Here is a 20,535-nt window from a genome sequence, read left to right on the forward strand (position 1 = left end):
GAAAATATATTCCTTGAGCTGCTTTAAACAGCTGGCTGTAAAATTGTTGTGATTATGCCATTCCATGGCAATTGTGTATCTATTTCATAATGTGCTTCCTTTCTCTTCTACCATTTACCTTGTCTCCTGTCTCTGAACCATAACATTGCAGTTTGTTGTCAGAGTGCATTTAAGCTTGGCAGAGGCTTTCGTAAGATAAACACAGAGGAGTGGCTGTCCAATGTAAATTAGTCTAAAGATGATAATACTGTTCCTACAGCAGACTGCGGCACTCTGTTTGTGCGAACACATGAGTATGTTTGTGCTTGTGTATTTTTGTTGATGCATGCACGTGTCTGGGTTTCTGTGTGTGCGTGTGTGCGTGCATTAGCATGCCGGTTGCACAGCCCATCCTAAGGGAGCCATGTATCATAGTGGAAGTGCTGTCAAATTAACATTTGTTGAAATCTTCCCAGTCTTCAGATATTTAAATACAGCTCATGAAAAAAGCATGTTGCACATGAAAATAGCAAAACCTGTTTATACTCTATTAACAGCATATTTATGTGTGGGAGAGTTGTTGGAATTTATGCTTAGGGCTTGTGAAGAGAGATGTGAATGTGTACACATTCTTTTCATCCATTTTTAAATGTATCAAACCTGCATTGAAACAAAAAGAACTATTATACCATTATACCATTTACATTAAAAATCCAGGTACTGTGGATTTGGTGGACTCCCAAAATAGCTGGCGAATTCAACACTCTTGATCAGTGAAGAACATGCTAAATTCTCTTTAAGAGATAGCAGTATTATGTTTAAACTGTGACAAAGAATTTGTGTGTAACGAAACTGACTTTTAATTTTACTGGGCAGGGGACAGTGAAGCACACTTAAGTACGATCCCTTAACATTTGATTTCCAGTTATTCTTGGTGATGGCACTAAATTAAATTTATATTTATTCTGGTAATATAAAAAAAATAGTCACAATTCAATAATATGAATGCACTTATTGTCATTAAAAATGTCTGATTCCGTCATAGGCTTTACATTTATATGAACGTCTACAGAACACACCCAAAGACATTAAAACAAAGGGTTCTACATGTCAGTTTCTTTTTCTGCTGTTTCAGACAAGTATCAAGGAAGGGTTACTACTGAAACAGACCAGTTCATTCCAGCGGTGGAAGAAGAGGTATTTTAAGCTCCGAGGAAGAACGCTTTACTATGCCAAGGATGCCAAGGTAAGGATTCTCTCCTGTAGAAAAAACACATTTTCTGGTTGCCTAAATGTGGGTGAGTATATGAGATTGTTTGTTGCAAGTCTGTGGTAACAATGTGCGTTTGAAATCCTTAGAATTTAGTCTAACATCTCGGGATATCATGTTGACTTTGCAGATATTCTGTTGCACACACTTCAAAGTTATAATGACAATTCTTCCTTTTTACCATTTAGCTTTGTGTATTTGCACCATAGTATTACCATCTGTGAATTAGCTTCAGACTGACATGCAGTATCCAGAAGGATGCAACACCTTCATTGTGTCTGCACGTCTGGAGAGAATCATTGCAGACGACTTTTGGTGTGTTTTTGTTGTGTCATTTACCTGTGCCTGGGTTGCAGCCCTGTGTGCCGTCTCAATTAGATGTCACGGGAAAGCTCTGTGACTTTATCTCCGATCCAATCCACGTACACCAGGTGTTGACAAAATCCTCAGGCTATTGCCAAGTGTCATTGCAACGAAACAGCACAACATGTGAGGGTGGCCCCCGAAGAACGCGATGATTTTAATAAGAATAAAGTCAATAAAAGGACATTCTTAAATTGTGGCACCTGTGGTGGAGGTGTTCCAGCACCACATGAATGTATTGGACTGCAGGCCTGCGTTCTCACAGGTGAGGGGTGCTGTGGAGCAGGAAGAGTCAGACCAACCTTTTGGATACCAGGTGAACTCCAGGCCTCTCTCTCTGCATCACACGTGTCACACCCCTGTGTTTCTCCGGGATCGTGTTCATCCACTGCTGTGACACAAAGTGGCTTTTGTTCCTCAGGAAGCATTGTGATCATCTGTTTTCAGCATCATTCTTCACTTTGAAACTGCTCAAGAATGAGGGGTATCCATTGAACACAGGGAGTGTAGGAAGAAGCCCCCTGGTGTTGACATTTATTCATGATCTCTTACATGGTGGATTGTGGGTTTTCAATAAAGAAGGTGCCCATGTTACTGAAGAGTCTCACTGCCAGTGTAACATTGCAGTTGGCATTTTGTTTGTCTTTTCCTTGTCATGCGTTGCTGCAAGCTGCTCCATGTGCAGATAAACATGCTAACATGCCTGGTCCTGCTCTGAGTCTCTACGAACTCTTCTTAAGCAACCATTTCTTCAAAACAGGGTCGAAGGTTTTGTTTGATAAAACAAGTCTGAAATGTGAAAAAATAAAATGGAAATGACGAAAATAAATAATTAAAACTATAAAATAAATAATTATACTGCCAATCCCAAGCATTTCTTACTATCCAACTGTGTCCAATTATTTACCCATATTTAGTCCTTTAGTTTGGCTATATTTTGTTCACGAGTTTTTCACATTTTTAGCCTCAGATCAGTTTCCCCTTGACCAGCTTTTCGACCATATAACAGCTTAACTGTGCTAATATGATTTGCTCAGTAATTAAGCTACTTTTCTCTAAACTCTCTGTAAAGCCTCAATGTCCTTCCTGTAGTTCCGAGAGATTCAGAAAGGCATCCTTTTAAATCGCTTGCAAATGTGAAACGGAATGAAACAAAGTGTGTAGCATACCAGGCATGCTGGCTTGCAATGAATATTTGAGCGGAATTCAAATGATATATACAATTCATTCTGCTTAAGTGCAGTATTTGACTCCTGAAAAGTGTCAGTTACCCGCACACTATTCTCTGGGTAGCCCAGGTTTTGTTCGAACACCACAGTAATTAGCTGAAAGGGTCTGTAGGTCCTTAAAAGAGAAAATTAAAGAGGGATTGCAGAACACAGGGAATTTACTTGCACAGATTTTGGCATAGTTTCTTAACAAAGGCCAAAAGGTGGTTTACCCTAGTTAGTTTTTACAGCAGGGACATATAGAAAGCTTTTCCCTGGCATGCTTTAACAAATGTGGAAATGTGAGCATAATATTAAATGTGCACCATAGTATTAAATGTGCAAACACCTGAACAAGGTATAGGTAAACATTTACTGCATTATCTAATTGATTTGAAGTTATATTGTACATTGTAGACCTAAACTATTTTTTATTAATACACATTAAAAAAGTACTGCAATGTCTGTACTTGATTATTTTGTGTTAAAATGCACTAGAATGAGCGGTAAATCCAGAATAATTTGTAGATCTCCCAAGGTAGAGAAGATAATGAAACTACAATATTTGGCAGCAAAGCACAATTATAGTGACTGTTGTCCTTCTAAACCACTGGGCAGAATTACAGAAATATTTCAATCACTAATTGACATCTGTACTACGGCTAATTGTTGTCATGGAGTGCTACTGCAACATGGAATCCACTGATGGAGTGAAATATTGTCTCAGGGCTTTATAATGATACAGAGTATTACAAGCATGATATGATGTGCATGGAACCTTACCTATTAGTTTGCAATGAGAAGAAACTCGGTTCATTTGCCCATGTCTGATTTGCACTAACTGCATTAAGCCCTTGTCCTAATTGCTTCAACAATTTTGATACAATTTCAAAAGCAAGAAAATTGCTGAAAAGGATTATCTGGCTAGCAGCTTTTCCTCTTTAACCCTCCTCTAATCCCCCGATCAGCAATATGGAGGTAATAGTCTAGTGTAAATATATTGCCGTAATGCCAGATCTGCCTGTGTTTGTTTATCATGCATGTTTGTGCTTTTTTTTTTTCATTTGCAGTCTCTCATTTTTGATGAAGTCGATCTGTCAGATGCCAGTGTCGCTGAATCAAGCACAAAAAATGTCAACAACAGCTTCACGGTAGGCTGCCATTAACATAAATTACTTAAACACACTGGAAATGATAAAGGGCTCAAGGACTAAGAAGAACCAGGAGTATACAGTGGGATCTGGACTGTGCACACTGGATCTGCTATAATACATTTACATTATTCTAGAATGTCTATACTGTATTGGATTTGAAAATCACATGAATAAGAGGATAAAAAAAGAGCGCAAAGCTTCAGGTTATTTAATAATGTATTAATGTACGTGAAGTTACTATGAGATGAAAGGCTGTGCAGTCAGTTACTATGGGCTCTGAGACATGAGGTCTCATTGTAAGAGGTAGGATACCCTTTAACTTTTCACTTTGGTAGTCACCATTTCACCATTACAAATGCATCTGGTCCATCCAATTGCTTTTTATTGCTCAGCACAGACCTGATTATCCTGGTTTCTTGTAGCCATGCACTTAAAAGGTTATGAGCTTATCAATAATTACACACCAGTCTTCAGGATATTTGCCTCAGATGAAGCACACAAAATAATGTTCCTACTGGTTCATAAATACTAAATGCCACCAATTATATTGTCCTGAGTAGACACTTTTTCAGATGTTTGAAATGACCATACATACATAAATTAATTCAATACCTCATAGATCAAGGTATTGAACAATTTAAAACAAAGCCAGTCTAAAGGCTGAAATGTCAGTGTGAATCATACATTTTGAGCATATTCTGAAAATCTGAATAAATGGGAGGTTTTAAAGTTACATATGTATATTCTATTGCTACCAACATGAGGGGAAACCTGAATTTCAGAATAATTTTTAAGGCTTGTCAGTCAAACATGATGTTGGGTGAAATATTAATTAATGGGTTTGTCTCAGCAAGTGTGAAGCACAAGTTGTCATGCATAGGGGAATGCAGACTGGGAGATGCCAGCAACTGCTGCCATGTTCCTCTGAAAAGACCCAGAGGCAAGAAAATGCACAGTGGATAATACTTTCTCTGGGTGGCAGGCTCCAGGTCATCTTTTAGACCATCCAGTAGCTCAGTTATTTCGTGGCTGGCGAGACTGTACCTGTTCCTGATTTGTTGTTTTTATTTTGGTAAGATCACAGTGTTTTTCCACATTGCCTGATTGCAACGGTTTCAAACATGTTTTCCAAAGTTCTTAACTAGCTGATGCAATTGTTAGTGTCACGAAGGCTGGCAGCTTTAGTATATCTAATTTTAATAAAAGGTACACCTCATTCTCCACCCCATTTTTGTGTCTTTTTGCAGAATTAAATTTTGATCAATGGCTTAAAAGCAAAGACAAATTATTTTCTGCAAAACATTTATTTAATCTACGCACAAATCTTGCAAAACCACGATAAAACCATGTGCTTGTTAAATACATGTCACCCGACGTTTGGGACTTATTTGCATTGGGTTTAAAATATGTGCAATCATTTAGTACATCTAGCCCTCGAAGTTTTAAATATTGCATAGTGGCTGTTACTTTAAAACAAAGTTGGGAGAAATTATTATAATCTTGGATTGTTACCAAAATGTTTTTCTGTAGCACAAACTAACAACTGTCCAGTTTTAATGATGCGCTACATGTCTTTGAGGGTGGTAAAGCTATAATATAATTTTAATTCCTTCTAATTGAGTTGCGCCCATGTGGGAAATTAATAGCACAGACAGTGTTGATCAAGAGTTACTTCTCTATACTGGGCATTGATTCAAGAGTACAGGGGGTCACATCTCAGAAATCACTACCATGTATGATGACTGCTAGTGACAATACAGCCCATCCAGCCTTGCACTGATAATTAAATGAGTGTCTGAATGAATGCCTGGGGTATCCTGTTCCACTGCAGGAGCAAATAGCTGCCAAAGATCCCATGGCAGGTTATGTTTCAGTTAATATCCAGTTTGTTCACAAAGGTGTGCAGTCAGTGCAATGCTGGATGACTGTGGGTGGCAAGGCATCGGCCATTACAGGTTATCGAAAAAATAGATATTTGGATTTCTATTTTTGTTCCACATATCTCCCAACGGTTCGCTTTTGTAATTACATAAGCGTACACAAAGCGTCTGGTGCCGCCATTTTCTTTGAGGTTCGGTAGAAAATATTTACTGCATTAATAACATGCCAGTATCTATTATTAGTGTTTTTTTTAATGTCTGTGAACAAAGGGTCATTTCAGTTTGGCTTGCACCTGGCATATCAAGAGGCTTAAATAAAGGTTATGTCCCTCTGTTGCTTTAGACAGAGCTTTGACCTCCCCTGTGTGTTTATGTGTGTTATACAATAGTAGCTAGTCCATGAATGAGAAATAAAAATAGCAGTTGGTGCTAGGGACAGTAGGCATGCCTGTTTTCCTAAAAGTGGCGGGCTATTCCTCTGGCCTTGCTAAATTAAGATATTGCAGTGAAGTAATATAGCGCTGAGGGGATTCTGGGTCTATATATAGTAGCTGTCCTTTTCATTTGAGTGAACAGGGTTTGAAATGTTTAGCATGGAGGACGTTGACTCCTGTCAGCTGTGCCAAGACCAGTGCTGTGTGCAGCTGCTGTGAAAATCCCCTAGATAAGACGAGCCCTGCCTGTATTGCGTGAGGATATCGTATACTTAATGTCAGCTTTTAAAGAATACTGTAGATGCTCTTGTCGGACCATTTCTCTATTTTGTTTGTTTACTGCGACCACCACTGGAAAACAAGAGACCGGGTAGTGGGGTTATTTCAAATGTGAATTGTGCTTTCAGTGAAAACATGTAATTGGTAGGGCAGAGTTAAAAGACCAGGGTTACAATAGATAAGTCCTTTCTGTTTTGGGCATACAACGTTATACAATGATATGATTAGTTTTCTCCTAAAGAATGCATTTTTAGAGTCAAAACTCTGCCATACTTAAGCAACATCTCTGTGTGAATGAAGGAAGGTAGTGGTTTAATAAATGTGGGCGATCTGCCTCTCTGAAATTGAATAAAATATACTTGTCCCCAGGCGACTGTTCCCACTGTCTGAAGGCAGAGCTTTGTACACTGGCTACCTTCAGTACATATCACTGCAGCTGGCATCTGTCGCAGTTAAAATTATTTTCAGTTCGTTATAGCTGTGATGACATAGGATGGCACTGCTCTGTTCTTAAATAATGAAGAGACCTCTATGGGCCAGTCTGGAGTAAAGCAACGAGATGTGTTTGACTATGTTGTACCTTCCCCATAAAGCTGTAGTCTCTGCAGAGAAACGTAGTGAAACGAACATGACAGGTTATAATGAGTCGTGTATGTTTTAAATGTAGAAGTGGGCTTCATTACTGAGTTTGTTATTAAAGTGATCATCCGCCTAACACAAAATGTGTTCGGCAGATGTGCCTGATGTCTAATGTAGCACCAGAGCAGAGGTTTTGATTTTTTTGTATCATTGCACTAGCCTCCACTGGAATAATAATCTTAGGCTTTCAGATGGGTTGGAATCCATCTTTTCAGTAGTCAGATTCTAACAACGTTAAGCCAGCGTTAAAGGAGGGCCCTTGCGTTTAACTCTTTAGGTGCAGAAAGTGCTTGAGTCAATGCATGCTTTTTGAAGAATTACAGCTGTTAAATGCATGAATGTAGTAACAACTTACCATTAGGGAAAGGTCAGTATTCCTGGCATTTGACAGCAGGGTGCTTTTACAGCATTTCTAATTAGACCTGAAATAACCACAATGAGACAAGGTCTCCGTCTTGGCCACTGTTTCCTCTCTGCTCTTTGGATTTCTCTTCTTCCATTTCAGTGATTTGGTCAGGGGATATAAATGTCACCTGAATTAACTGGACTTTTTGTGGAAACTGCAGACAAAACAGGATGCAAGACAAATTAAAAGGTTATTCTAGGTCTGTGAGTTTGTGTTTCAAGGTGGGATAAAACATTAAAACACGCAGTCAGGAGACATTTGTGTAGCCCTTATCCACCCCCCCCTGAAATGAGGCACACCCACGCAGACAGTGGGTGACGAGGGGGGCCAGCGTGTGGCCCTGTGCATTTGTGTACCGAGTCTGGGCGTCCGAGCAGCCACAATAACTGCTGACAGCTGTTATAGCACTTGTGCAGATTGACAGTAATTGGCAGGAGCTTGTGTCCATTGCGGGGGGGGGGGATAATTACACAGGAAATGCTGTGAAGTGAGGAGAGGAGAGTGGCCATCCCCGTTCGAACACCCAGTGCTTTCCTGAGCCGATGCAGTACGGGGGAATCCTCAGCGTGAGCTCACACTGGTAATAATCAAGATGCAGAGGGGGGAACAGGGAAGAGACTCTTGCTGCTGACGTCATCTCATGAGCTCATCAGCTCCAAGAACTGTGTGCCCCGGTGCAGCCTTCCTCTTAGAGGAGACCCAGGGAGACGGAGCGAGAGAGGGAGAGAGCAAGGGAGAGAGAAAGAGAGGGAGAGAGAGAGGGAGAGAGCCCACACGCGTTCTGTGTTAATGACCTCTCTCTGCTACATTTAGAATAGTCCTGGGAATACATTTAAAGGTAATGAACCATCCATTTGGCTCCTAACTAATTACAAAGGGGGTTGATGTTTGCATAAACTGTTTAATATGAGAGGAAAAAGTGGCCAGATGTCAACACTATATCCTAGGTTTGTGGTCAGGAATGATGGAGCAGATAGAAGCAGCGTGTTTGTTTCTTTCCCTTTTTTCCTGCTGTAAGATCTAGATTTTGAGATTCGAGAGAGGAATAATGTATCGCTTGTCAGTCTTTTGCCAAAGCGAGACGGAAGCCTTAATGAAAGCCAGGGGAGAAAGGTAGTGCACTGCTCCATGTGACTGGTGGATTCGCTGCGGTGGTTTTGTTTTCACTGTGTCAGAGGAGCAAAATCTGCAGTCTAATATAACGGTATGAAAGCCTCTTGGTGTGCAGTGTGCAGCAGAGATAGAGGAAGGATTGAGAAGTAGTTGCAGGCTGGTGAGTACACCAGAAAGGCATTGCTGTTTGCTATGCAGAATGTATAAAAGCATGGAAGACTAGCTTATTTCTGGCTGATTGTATTTTTGCCTATGATGAGGGAAGATTGGATGTGCCTGGGTCTGGAGAGGAGTCTGAAAGCGACAATTTATCAGAATGCCTTTGTTTGTAAGACTGACCATGCATTGTTTTAGTCTCCCCTTTTCCTTCGAGAGATCTGGTTGTTGTGATCGCTGTCGATATTAAGGAGTCTTTCTCATTTATACGTAGAGAACTTATGGTTGAAACTCCAGGTACACGTGAGGCTGAGGAGCAGCCCTATATATTCCACGTGATGTTATTTTCTGGGTTGCATGATTCTTAACCCTTGCACAGACCAACTTTGTGCAGCCAAACGTCTCTTGCAACTATTTGGTGCATATAATATTAAGGCAAAGTAAATTGCAGCAGATTCAAAGGTAATGATTTAAGATGCACTACAATACTGGAATGAAGCAGGAGTCGGGGGGGCAGTGAAACGGAGAGGTGTGAAATTGTGATTATTTTTGGCTGTCACGCCGCACAGAAGGCAGGAAAATATGGCTTTTCAAAGTCACCTGAATCCCTGCGCTCACACAGATCTGGTAATATTTCTTCTCACTTGAAGCCATGGGGACTGCCCTGCTCGTGCTTGGTAATGAGGGAAGATACCAATAGGAGCTCCCTGCTTTCTAAGAGGGGGGTGGGGGGGCTTCTCACTTATCGTGTTGCTCAGGGGCGGCAGCAGCTGAAGAGGATGCAGAGCTGAAGATGCCCAGGGGGATTTAGGATTGTAGGCATCCTGTTCCTGAAATGCCAGCTTAAACTGCGACAGCTTGTGTCTGTCCAACCTGGAAAAATACAGGCAGGTTTGATTTTGGTCTCCTTATGGTCTTTAAATGTACTTTTATTTTTTAATGTGTTGGAGTTTTTTTCCTAAGGACTGTCCAGGGTTGTGATAATGTGCTGATAATAATTGTAATAATAATTATGGCCTCATTTTTTATAGTTGAAGGCGATGGCTAGTCAAGCACTTTGATGCAGTCGTTCTTGGGGGATTCTGTTGTTGACAGGGTTACTTGCTTCAGGTTGTTGTCATGTTGAAATGTGGAGCTCCGACTGGTGAGCATACAACCATGTTTCAGTCAGTAGCTTGTCTCAGCATATTGATACATGTTTCCTTCCTTCAGACATGCAAAGTTTGCTATTTTCACAGGAGTTAAAACAGGTCCACATCATGATACGATTAATTTCCTCTGTGAGCTAATCTTTCTTTGGTCATAGCTTTGGAAACCATTTAATTTTTGAACCGATCAGACTGTTTTGCATTAATGTTCTGTCTATACTAAGTTCTCTGTATAAATATTGTAATGTTGGAAAAGCAGTAACCTGCTTGGATAGCACAGGGGTTTGATTCCTGCCTTTTTCTCCCCCCAGGGTGACAATGTTTATTAGTATTTACCCATTCTGAAAAGCTAGGAGCACAACAAGTTACATAAGATACCCCTAAATTATAACAAATGCTACATTGTGCCGTATGTATAGTTTCAGTTCCTTTCTAAAGACTGCAGGCTGTAATTCAGTCTTAAATTGTCAGTCACAATCCAAAGCTTTTATTTTTTCTCTGCGGTTCAGAGAAAATAACAGGGATAATTTCAGATTGTTTTCTGGCTGGGTGAAGATGGAAAAAAGACAATAGATTTCAGCTTGGCCTTCAGAGGAAGTATCTACTGTATATATCATTAGCCACGGCTAAAGCCTTTAAAGTGGGAAGAACATAAAGCTGACATTTTATTTAGGGGATCGTACTAGGCTTAATCTAAGCATCGTTAGTGGCTTGAGAACCTTTTAACAAGAATTGCAGTTATTTTTCCCCAATAATTATTTTATTTGTGGTAAATGATTTTCAACATGGTTTTATGTTAACCGTCAATGCAGATGCTCACCAAACATTTGCTCTCTGATGTGTGTCTGTAAAGTATGATTATGGTGCGTTTCTACTGACCATTCCAGGTGCATGTGAGCAGAGCAGGTTTGGTTGAGGTTTAGTGTGAGTGTGTGGGTATGTCTACAAGGAGAAACTGCTTTTCTGCTTTAAATGGCAGCTTCATAAAAGAAGAAACAAGGACATTTAATGCTGAATCTCAAATGCAATCAGATCATAGTATACTGAACTTTCATGGTTTCCTTTATTTTGATAAATGCAATGGACAATATACTGTGCTTTTTGCAAGCCTCCCAATTCAATTGATTCTCTCAATAAACGATTAAACATGGTGTTCCACTGAAGTAGCTGCTCTCCACATTAACATCTGCACTTATCTACATATTAACAGAGGATCTGAAACCTATCAAATTAAACCTGTTATACAGTTCTGCTGCTGGAACAGCACTTCACCATTATTCATATTACCTGCTTATCCCCTGGCAAAATGACAGGGATGCTGTCAATCCAGGAACTGCAGTCGTTTCTTTACTCGGCTACGATTCATTTAAATCTATGCAGAAGAACAGAACAGATAACTCACATGTTTAATAATGTGCTCCACAATGCTGGAATTAATTGTTTACTGGCAGTTTGTTGTCTATCAATACTTATCTTAGTATACATTTTAAAATGAGCCAAAGTAGTGAGTTTCCTCCTAATTTAATGTTAAATGGTGACCGCTGAAAATACATTTGAGCCTTACTAAACAAAAAGTCTGTGAATAAATACATTGTTCTCCGAACAATCAGTGTTCAGTACTATCCAAACTTCAATGTTCTATTCTATGAGCTAAAACCTTGAAATAGCTTCCCCCTAAGCTTTGACCAGATAAGCAAATTAACATTCATGGTCACTGATCTCTCGAATATCTTTTAGATCCTTCTAGATCTAAAAACCTAGTTGGGCCTAATTATTCCTCTCCACCCCTTGCTGCAAACAACAACTCCTAGTCTAATTGGGCAAAAGCCAGTGAAGGCCTTTCTCTGCAGTCAGCATTTCATCTGTAATCACATAAACTAAAAGCTTTGTCTTCACAGTATGATGGTATCAAGTGATAGCTCTGCATGGACATGTTTCAGTGAGCTTTGGTGGTAAAACCATCCTTAAAAATCGGTTTGCAAAATGGCCAAGAACATATTTTTGACTGCCCACTTTTTTTCTTCCAGTTTTTTTCAAGCAATCCAGTGTTTACTCGCAGTTTTTTAATTCCTTAAATTGACAAATTACATTGTGGAACTTGGCATAATAGCCAAGATAACAAGATTGGGAGAGTGAAAGCGTACATTTAGAAATCAGAAAAGCAAGTATATGAGCAAGTATATATAAACCTGGCATTTGACAATAAACATCTTAACTCTTAACGGTGGTAATGGAGAAAAGTGTTTGAGAAAAATGTGGAGCAGAAACACCCTCTACCAGGAATGATGTGCCTGGATTCTGACAAAATGTGGTTCATTTTCACACCCCCACAGCCGCAATCACACGTGCACTAGCCTGAGCCATTCTTCGGAGCTCTGTAATCCCTGCTTTAATTCCAGTGCATTTTGCAGCTGCTAATATGGCATTTACTCTCCCGGTCTTTCACTTTCTTAGCTGACATTTCCTTTTTAATATGCAAATAGCTTTTTAAAACAAAGACAGAAGAAATACAGATCAGCAAATCATTAGCAGTCGGATGTAAACGTTTTGCGACTGAACTGCAGTAAGTATGCTCTGTTGCATGTTTTGTGTGGCTATTTAAGGGTTTCATTTGATGAACAATTAGTCTGAGCATAATTAGGCTAAATCAGAGTGGATCTTCTTCAAGTAGCAATCTTCACACCAGCCACCACTAAAATCTATTTATAACACCAAATTTCAGAGCTATGTCTTTACATTGCCATGAAAAAATTAAATAAATTAGTGTACATCATTTTGATTTATTAATTATTATAATTCTTCTTGTGAAAGCCAAAAGGCACTACTGATTTCAGTAATGCAAGGAATGACACAAAACGTATCGTTCTAGAAATGAGCATAAAAGATTGTTTAAAAAACAAAAACATAAAACAAGGTTAATATTGCTGTATTTATGTATTTGTTTTTTATTTTTTATTTTTTACATTTTCGCTGTTTCTATTTTATGAATCTCAGCCAGTGTGGGGGTGGTGAACTTTTTTTCTTCTTAGTTTTTTTTACTGTATGCTCTGAATTTGCTTTGCAGAATACACCATGTAGAGATTCCAGAGCCAGACAGCCTCTTACTGTACAAAACAGAGAAAAATGCTGAAGACAGTATAATCAATAAGTAATGAGTGTATTAAAAGCACACCATTATCTACTGCGAGGTTCGATGGAGGCAGCCTTTGTTATGAAACTGGCTTTTAGCATTTTCCAAGGCATCCTACATGTCAGAGCGTATATCTCTCGAGCTGGAGCTCTGTGGGTGCGTGCAGATCTGGCTCGGTCTCAAAGAGAAGCCACACCTCGGCTTAGTTGTGCAGTCCTTGACGATTTGGAAACACTCACCTTCCTGGTCTCTTCATAGGTGATTACACCATTCAGGAGGCTCATTCTTTGTGCAGAAAACAGAAAAGAAATGGAGGACTGGATCACCTCATTAAAATCTGTTCAGTCCAGAGAGCATTACGAGGTAAGCTATTCATTTTTTAGACTACCTTAGTCTGCAGGAAGCTGCAAGTTCCCAGGAATTATATTTTACTGTGCCTGACTTTACCATGTTAATGAACACTGTCATTGAGCATTGAGTGCATGGATACACATTTTGTGGTTGATGTTTGCTATTTTTAAGGAGCATGTTGAAGATTGACAGATAATTTAACAGATAGTTAAAGTCATCAAACTATTTACAATGCAGGCAATGCATTTGAATTGGTTACTCAAAATACATACATAAATATTTATTTTATTTGCAATCTGTTCAACATACACTCCAAATAGCACAACTTCAGCTTAGCATGTACAGCGATGGTTAGAGATCCCTTTGGTATGCTCCAGTCAAAGCAAACCATGTAAAACTGAGGAAAGCCATAGAGTAAATGTTAAGTCACTCATACATAGAGCTGCCAACTTTCAACATTTATTTCTGCAGTCCCTACCCTTTAAAGCTGTAATTAGTGTTGTTAATCCATGTCCATTTCTGTTGTAAAAACCCCAAATCTGATAACAAACTATTGATTTTTAAAAATAAATGCATTCAATTAAATAAACTCTCTTTAAACTGCAAGCCACTAATACATTAATTAACCACTCGGTCAGTGTAATTCTTTGGGTGAGAAGGAAGACATGAGAGCAAATCTGATCAGCTGAGTTATTTTTGAAGTTTGAAAAATTTGCTCACATGCTCATTACGTGACGCCACACTGTCTATTTAATTACTCCAACACATGCATCACACTGCATCGCCTGATTGCACATTAAAGAGTGTCATTTTGATGCAACACGGTTATTAATAAGTGTGTGATTCATCATAAGGTATTGACAGCAGAAATAAAAATTTCAAGTAGGAAGCCTACCTCATCCCATCTCCGGATATATTATTTCGGGGCTGCTACAAGTGCCACAGGGCGACATGATCAACAGCTGATATTGGTCTGGTGGGCGCCTGCAGTTGTCTTTAGACCAAGGTAATGGGGCTGAGCCGTCCTCTGGAGATCTCGCTGCGCTGTGTATGCAATATCCTGACGGTTGCTTCTTTTTAAAAAAAAATTGTGGTCAAGCTGCATGTGGGTGAGAGTGTGATGCATTATGAAAACCATTAGCTGTAAGTGCTCTTAGGCCGAGTCTTATCCCGGTGCTGCCAATTTGTCTAACTTCTCCTTTGCTAGACGGCACAGTTTAATGTGGAACATTTCTCAGGGATGCACAACTGGTATGCCTGCTCCCATGCCCGCCCCACCTTCTGCAACGTGTGCCGGGACAGCCTTTCTGGAGTCACCTCTCATGGCCTCTCCTGTGAAGGTAAGCGACCCCATCCCCCGGCGTCATTAGGGAATGTTTCCTGATATTTAATAATCAAGAACTAGTCAAATTAGAAGGTTGCTCTGTCCTTGCAACCGGTACATTTGTATCAGGTGACATACTGCAGAATTAATATTTTCATGAGCGATTTGCTGAACTGAAATGTGAAATCCAGTGTCTGTGAGTTTGGGAACAGCACATTAGATTGTGTAGCTTTCAAGACATACACCATGCCACCTCAGCAGTATTGTACAAATCTACAATATAGCAGATTTTGTAGTTTTGTAATCATATTGGCGCTGAATAGATTTTTTCACATGATGTACAGAATTATTGGACTGTTGCCTGGCTGGAATCTAGAAGTTTCTGAAGATTTGACAGTATTCGGTTTGATGACATATTTCTCAAAATGATTGATTATGTATTGTTTCTGACAACAAGTCCAGTTGGTCAGTCCATTTAGTATGGACTTTGGAGTAGATGTATATGATTGATATTACACATTGACTACATAATACGGACAAAACTATTATAGAGCAACATTTAGCATGAAATCCTCTACTCTGTATGTACCTCTCTTAAGTGGTAGAAATGTAATCTGTACTAAACTCTAAACATGTGAGTGCATGTTGCAGTTTCCTAAGAAACCAGAATAAAAACAAAAAACTAGGATGTCTTAGTGATTAGTGATGCTGCAGAAACCAGGGGAGATGTAGGCCTTAGGGCTAGTCACTGGCTAATTAATGCAACATGACATCAAAGTTTGGTTTGGCTATAGAGAACTTGTTTTGTTAGTTTTTAATGGTTTTATTTTTCAGAAACAATTAAATGTGGTGCAGCTATACGAATGCACATACTTATATAATATGCATATGTGTGTATGTGTGTGTGTATATGAAGGGGAAGACAGGGATAGATATTTAGTTGGTGGTGTGTTGGTCTGAAAGGATGGAGCTGGTGACCCAGTGAGAAATTGGCACTGGTCCTGTGAGAGATGTTAAGTACTGTTAATCTGTTCAGGGATTAGAGTCTTAAACCATATGGAGAAAGTGTAATGAGTTTACTTAGTGGTGAATTAGGATGAAATGGACATCGGTCCAGCATTTATTTCTGACTCCCTATTTTATCAAAAAACTCTCTTGTAGCAATCTTTATTCAAATATTAATATTAATATGAATCTTTGAGATTTTATGAGTTGCTTTTTTCTGGTTTATTGTTCCTCTTAACAGAGAATGCTTTATGAATTAAATAAGTGAAGGTATCAGAGTTGACTTTTTTGTGTGTGTGTGCTGCCTTGACATAATTTGCTTCTACTCAGACATATCAGATTAACACTTTGTTGACTTCGCTGTGCGGCAGATAGAGACAATGGCTGAGGTTTGAATGAAGTGAATGGGTTATTGTTGTAGAGATGGGCATGAGATCAATCAAGCACTTAATTCTTTTTCTAGCACAAGCCAGAGGAACATTCTTAATCTGATTAAATCAGCAATTCAATTTACCCAAGGAAATTAACAGACTAACTGGCAGTGCTTAATTTATTAAAATCACAAAACAGGCCAATAGCGTGGGTGGTGTTGGGAATTGCAGCACCTTGCTTCGAAATGCCAAAACAACATTAATCCACAAACACAAATAGTTTTCATAATGTAGAGATGGTTAATACAAACTAAGTGCAGTATTAGAATGCCATTTCGCATTGCACTATGGTTAAACAGTTACAAATACATTTCAATACATATAATATTGTGGTTATAGTCAGTCGGAAGTGTTATTATATATGAAGCCAGAGGTCATATAAAGCGGTTATGTTTGGGGCCAAAGATAGTTTAATGTATGATTGTAATGTTGCACACCATACAGGCACACACACATACACATACATATATTAGATGAAAAACCTCAAGTTCTGGGCAAACTTCCAGGAACCAAAAGGCTTCAACTATCTTATAGGACTATTGACTTTTGTTTCTTAATTTACTGTACAGGGGAAGAAATAAGTGATGTTTAAAGGATATTTTAACTGGTCGTTTTTAATATCTTGGCGGTCCTTAATACTTAACTGCCTCTGTTTTAAACACAGCATGACTGTGCTTCTTACATTGTATCACTTCTCATGTTCACCGCTGCAGCAGTCTTGGTGTGCCATAGACTCACAAAGATGAAGGGTCATCTTGCTACACAACCAGGTGCCGTCTCTGTTTGTCACGGGGAGTTGACAGAGTTGTTTTTTCCCATCGTCAGACAATTTCCCTTTTGATTTCTCTTCTCTTAAACAGATGGACAAATAAATATTATTCATAACAACTGAATGGGAATCTACCCTCCCATCAAGTCACTTTGTAACAGGAACAAATCGATGGCGGTTGCTGGTGGAATAACCATAACATGACTGCAAACATGGCTGTATTAACAGGCCTCGTGCAATTCACTGATATGATCCGTGTACTTTTCATATATAAATAAGTGATTACTCTGCTGTAAATGGGAAAGGGATGTGGAACTCTGACCAGACAGTGAAGCTCCTGATTGTTTGTACATTCGGTTCTCTTTCCATGATTTCAAATAAGTACAGCATTGCCACCTGTTAATATTGATTTTGTTTCCTTCACTTTCTTGTTTTTTTGCTTTGCATCTCTTATCAGCATCATTACTATTTACCCAGAAATTAAACTCTTGATTCAGACCATTAGAAGTATTTATGTTTGCTTATAATAAAAACACATGCCAGCCTTTGTTTCCCCCAGATCAGTTTTCCACATGATCTTTAAAATGCAGTTTTCACAGTTTCTCTTTCAGCCAAAACATATCACTGCTAAATGTGACTGCTGTTTTTTTGTCAACCATAAAGAGCATTGTTCTCGATTTTTTTTACAAAGGCAATAGCCCCATCATTACTACCTCATGTGTGTATTTAACCCAATCTTAGTGCCCCCATGTCTGTATACACTTTGCCTGTTCCATACCAGTGGTTCCCTTGTGAGTTGTATATGGTATTAATGACATCCTTCTATCCAATTCTGTTTTGCAGTTTGCAAATTTAAAGCACACAAGAGATGTGCGGTCAGAGCCACCAACAACTGCAAGTGGACAACACTGGCCTCTATTGGGAAAGATATCATAGAGGATGAGGATGGGGTAAATACTTTTAAGCCTTTAAGCTGTAGGGATGGGTGGGTGGATTATCTGATGCATGACCTGTCTGCTTTCATTCTTATGCCTGCATACTGAGATATACTTTACTGAAGGGGAATTCAACTTTTGTTTCTCACAAATACCCTGCCAAGTCACAGGTATGGGATTGCTAATGATGTGGAAAAATGACTGATGGTAGTTGAGAATAGTATTGCTGCTGTTTCCTAGTTTGGACTCACTCAATACCTTGGACATTACCTTATTGGGGTATGAGTCAGTGCAGACAGATATAACTCAGTAAGAACTTGGTGGGTAAAATGGGGACTGGCATTCTCCCAATTATGAGTAACTTTCAGCACTTTCACATGCAATTGCTGGTATTCTACAGATTCTACCAATGCATAGTCATTCTGCTGAATTGATCTCATTATTTGAACGTGAGGATACTTTTTTCAGTCTTATTGGTGACTATGCCCCAGATTTGATATTAACATCAGTTCAGTGAAATCACATGACATCAGTTCACTTCATTCTGCTTTCAAACATAGATGGAGCCTTTTTTGGATTGTGCACAATGTGTTATGTAGGCATTTTGGACGATACAATGAAAACACAACAGCTGATAACCAGCATTAATGCGCATCTGAAGGTCAGGCTTTGCTTATGTCCATTGTTTGTCTTTCAGATTGCAATGCCACACCAATGGCTTGAAGGTAACCTGCCAGTTAGTGCCAAATGTGCCGTATGTGACAAGACATGTGGCAGTGTTCTCAGGCTGCAGGACTGGCGTTGCCTTTGGTGCAAAGCTATGGTGAGGACCCCAGAATTGGCACCTCCCACTCTGCACATATGCCTTCACTTGTTACTGTATATGTCTTAGTGGTTGCACAGTTCAGTATGGTGTACACCTATCAATTAAATATTACAGTAATGTTGATAGAATTTGAATTTGTTTACCCACAAAACACTGACTGAACACGCTCTTAAGACATTTACGAGCTTGTAATTTTTACATTTCTCTTTTCAATGCCAAGATCTGGCCTAGGTTTCCTCACCCTTGTTTTCTCTATAGTCTCTGTTGTTGCCTGGTTCTTAGCTGTGTCTCTGTTCTGGTAGGTGCACACTGCCTGCAAGGATCTGTATCCCCGGAAGTGCCCCCTGGGTCAGTGCAAAGTGTCCATCATTCCTCCCACTGCACTCAACAGCATAGACTCCGATGGTAGGTCATTTATGTCACTGTTATACTGCTGTCTTCCTCCATGCTACGTTTCAGTGTGTGGCACAGAGGCTGTTGTAGACGTATTTACAATGTGCACAATTTATTGTCACGCTTAGTGCATAAAGATGTCAAAATTGATCTGCTATTTGTTAAAAGAAAAAAAAACTGGTTTTTTATATTTAATCAGAACGGATGAAGAAATGTATGGGTTAGTTAGGATTATTCAAAGATAAAGACATTGCAATTAGTAGGAAGTTAGATTTTAAGGTTTATGTTCAATTGAAGCTTACATTCTGGTATCAAACAAGAAATTTTCTGTGGAAAAGGTTTAATGATAGGGGATTCTTTCCTATTTATGTAAGCTAATCAGAGCCTCTTTATTCCGGTTTATTTCACTGGTGACCAGAGCACTGCAGGTTTCAGTGGAAAGGAAGGCTAGTTTGATGTAAAGAATGATTTTTTAGCTGGTGCATTTTCTTTTAGAGTCAGATGTGCTTAAATTAGTCCTGTGTGAATTGTAGTACATGCTGAATATTAAAAAGAACACAGCTCAGATATATCAGTTCTGCTGGGCCTTCATCTATGGATGTAATACAGACATTGAATTGTGTATTTCAGTTTTAAACATCTCAACTGGTATTTCAAAAGGCTATTTAAATCCCTAAATTATATTTTCATCAAATTAGCATAAGGCAAGGGTAGCTGTCAGAGCGGCATAGAAAAATTTCATTCAATTTAACAAAAAGGTGATGTTTACCCTACTTAACTGAGGCTGTTTGCTCAGTGAAGAGGGATCTTTAAAGCAGTGCATTGAGCAGGGAGGAATTTAGGAGACAAATTCATCTCATTTGGTTTTCAAATGAATCTCATCGTACAAATTAGCAATTACTGGTGCTGTTTATTTTTGTAGCAGGGGGAAAAACTAACTACCTAAAAAATTTTCAAGAAGATAAACAGTGGGCTTATTTGCATTCATCATATTCCTAAGACCTTTACCCTTTTCAGATTTAATTAGAGGGCAAAAGAGCTGTGGGTTTACAGCGGATTCTTAAATAAATGGATGTTGACAATGTTCCTTTAGATTTCATCAGTTAACCCTCCAGGCTTGGTTGTAGTTGTATTGCAGTAACATTCATGAGTAAGCTGAAGAAAATCAGATCAATTCATTTTAAAGCACAGAATCGCTAAATCTAATTACAAGTGTATTGTACAACAAGTGTATTGTTGTTTTTTACAGATATACTGATTTATTTCAAAGATAATCTTTTCAAAAATAAAATTTAAATACATTTGAAAATTATTTTATTCCAATGAAAACATGCATTTGTTT

General features: G+C 39.0%; 1 protein-coding gene across 2 annotated transcripts in view; it reads left to right on the forward strand.

The window, feature by feature from the left end:
* dgkh (diacylglycerol kinase, eta) overlaps positions 1-20,535 on the forward strand; it is a 70,116-nt gene that overhangs the window by 20,858 nt on the left and 28,723 nt on the right. For both annotated transcript variants that reach the window (XM_066706630.1, XM_066706631.1), the window contains exons 3-9: positions 1,115-1,225; positions 3,891-3,971; positions 13,418-13,522; positions 14,718-14,850; positions 17,883-17,989; positions 18,672-18,797; positions 19,103-19,205. In XM_066706630.1, the coding sequence (XP_066562727.1) occupies positions 1,115-1,225; positions 3,891-3,971; positions 13,418-13,522; positions 14,718-14,850; positions 17,883-17,989; positions 18,672-18,797; positions 19,103-19,205 (766 nt within the window). The remainder of the gene's footprint in view (positions 1-1,114; positions 1,226-3,890; positions 3,972-13,417; positions 13,523-14,717; positions 14,851-17,882; positions 17,990-18,671; positions 18,798-19,102; positions 19,206-20,535) is intronic.

Source organism: Amia ocellicauda, chromosome 6 (assembly GCF_036373705.1).
Source record: "Amia ocellicauda isolate fAmiCal2 chromosome 6, fAmiCal2.hap1, whole genome shotgun sequence".
Classification (NCBI taxonomy): Eukaryota; Metazoa; Chordata; class Actinopteri; order Amiiformes; family Amiidae; genus Amia; species Amia ocellicauda.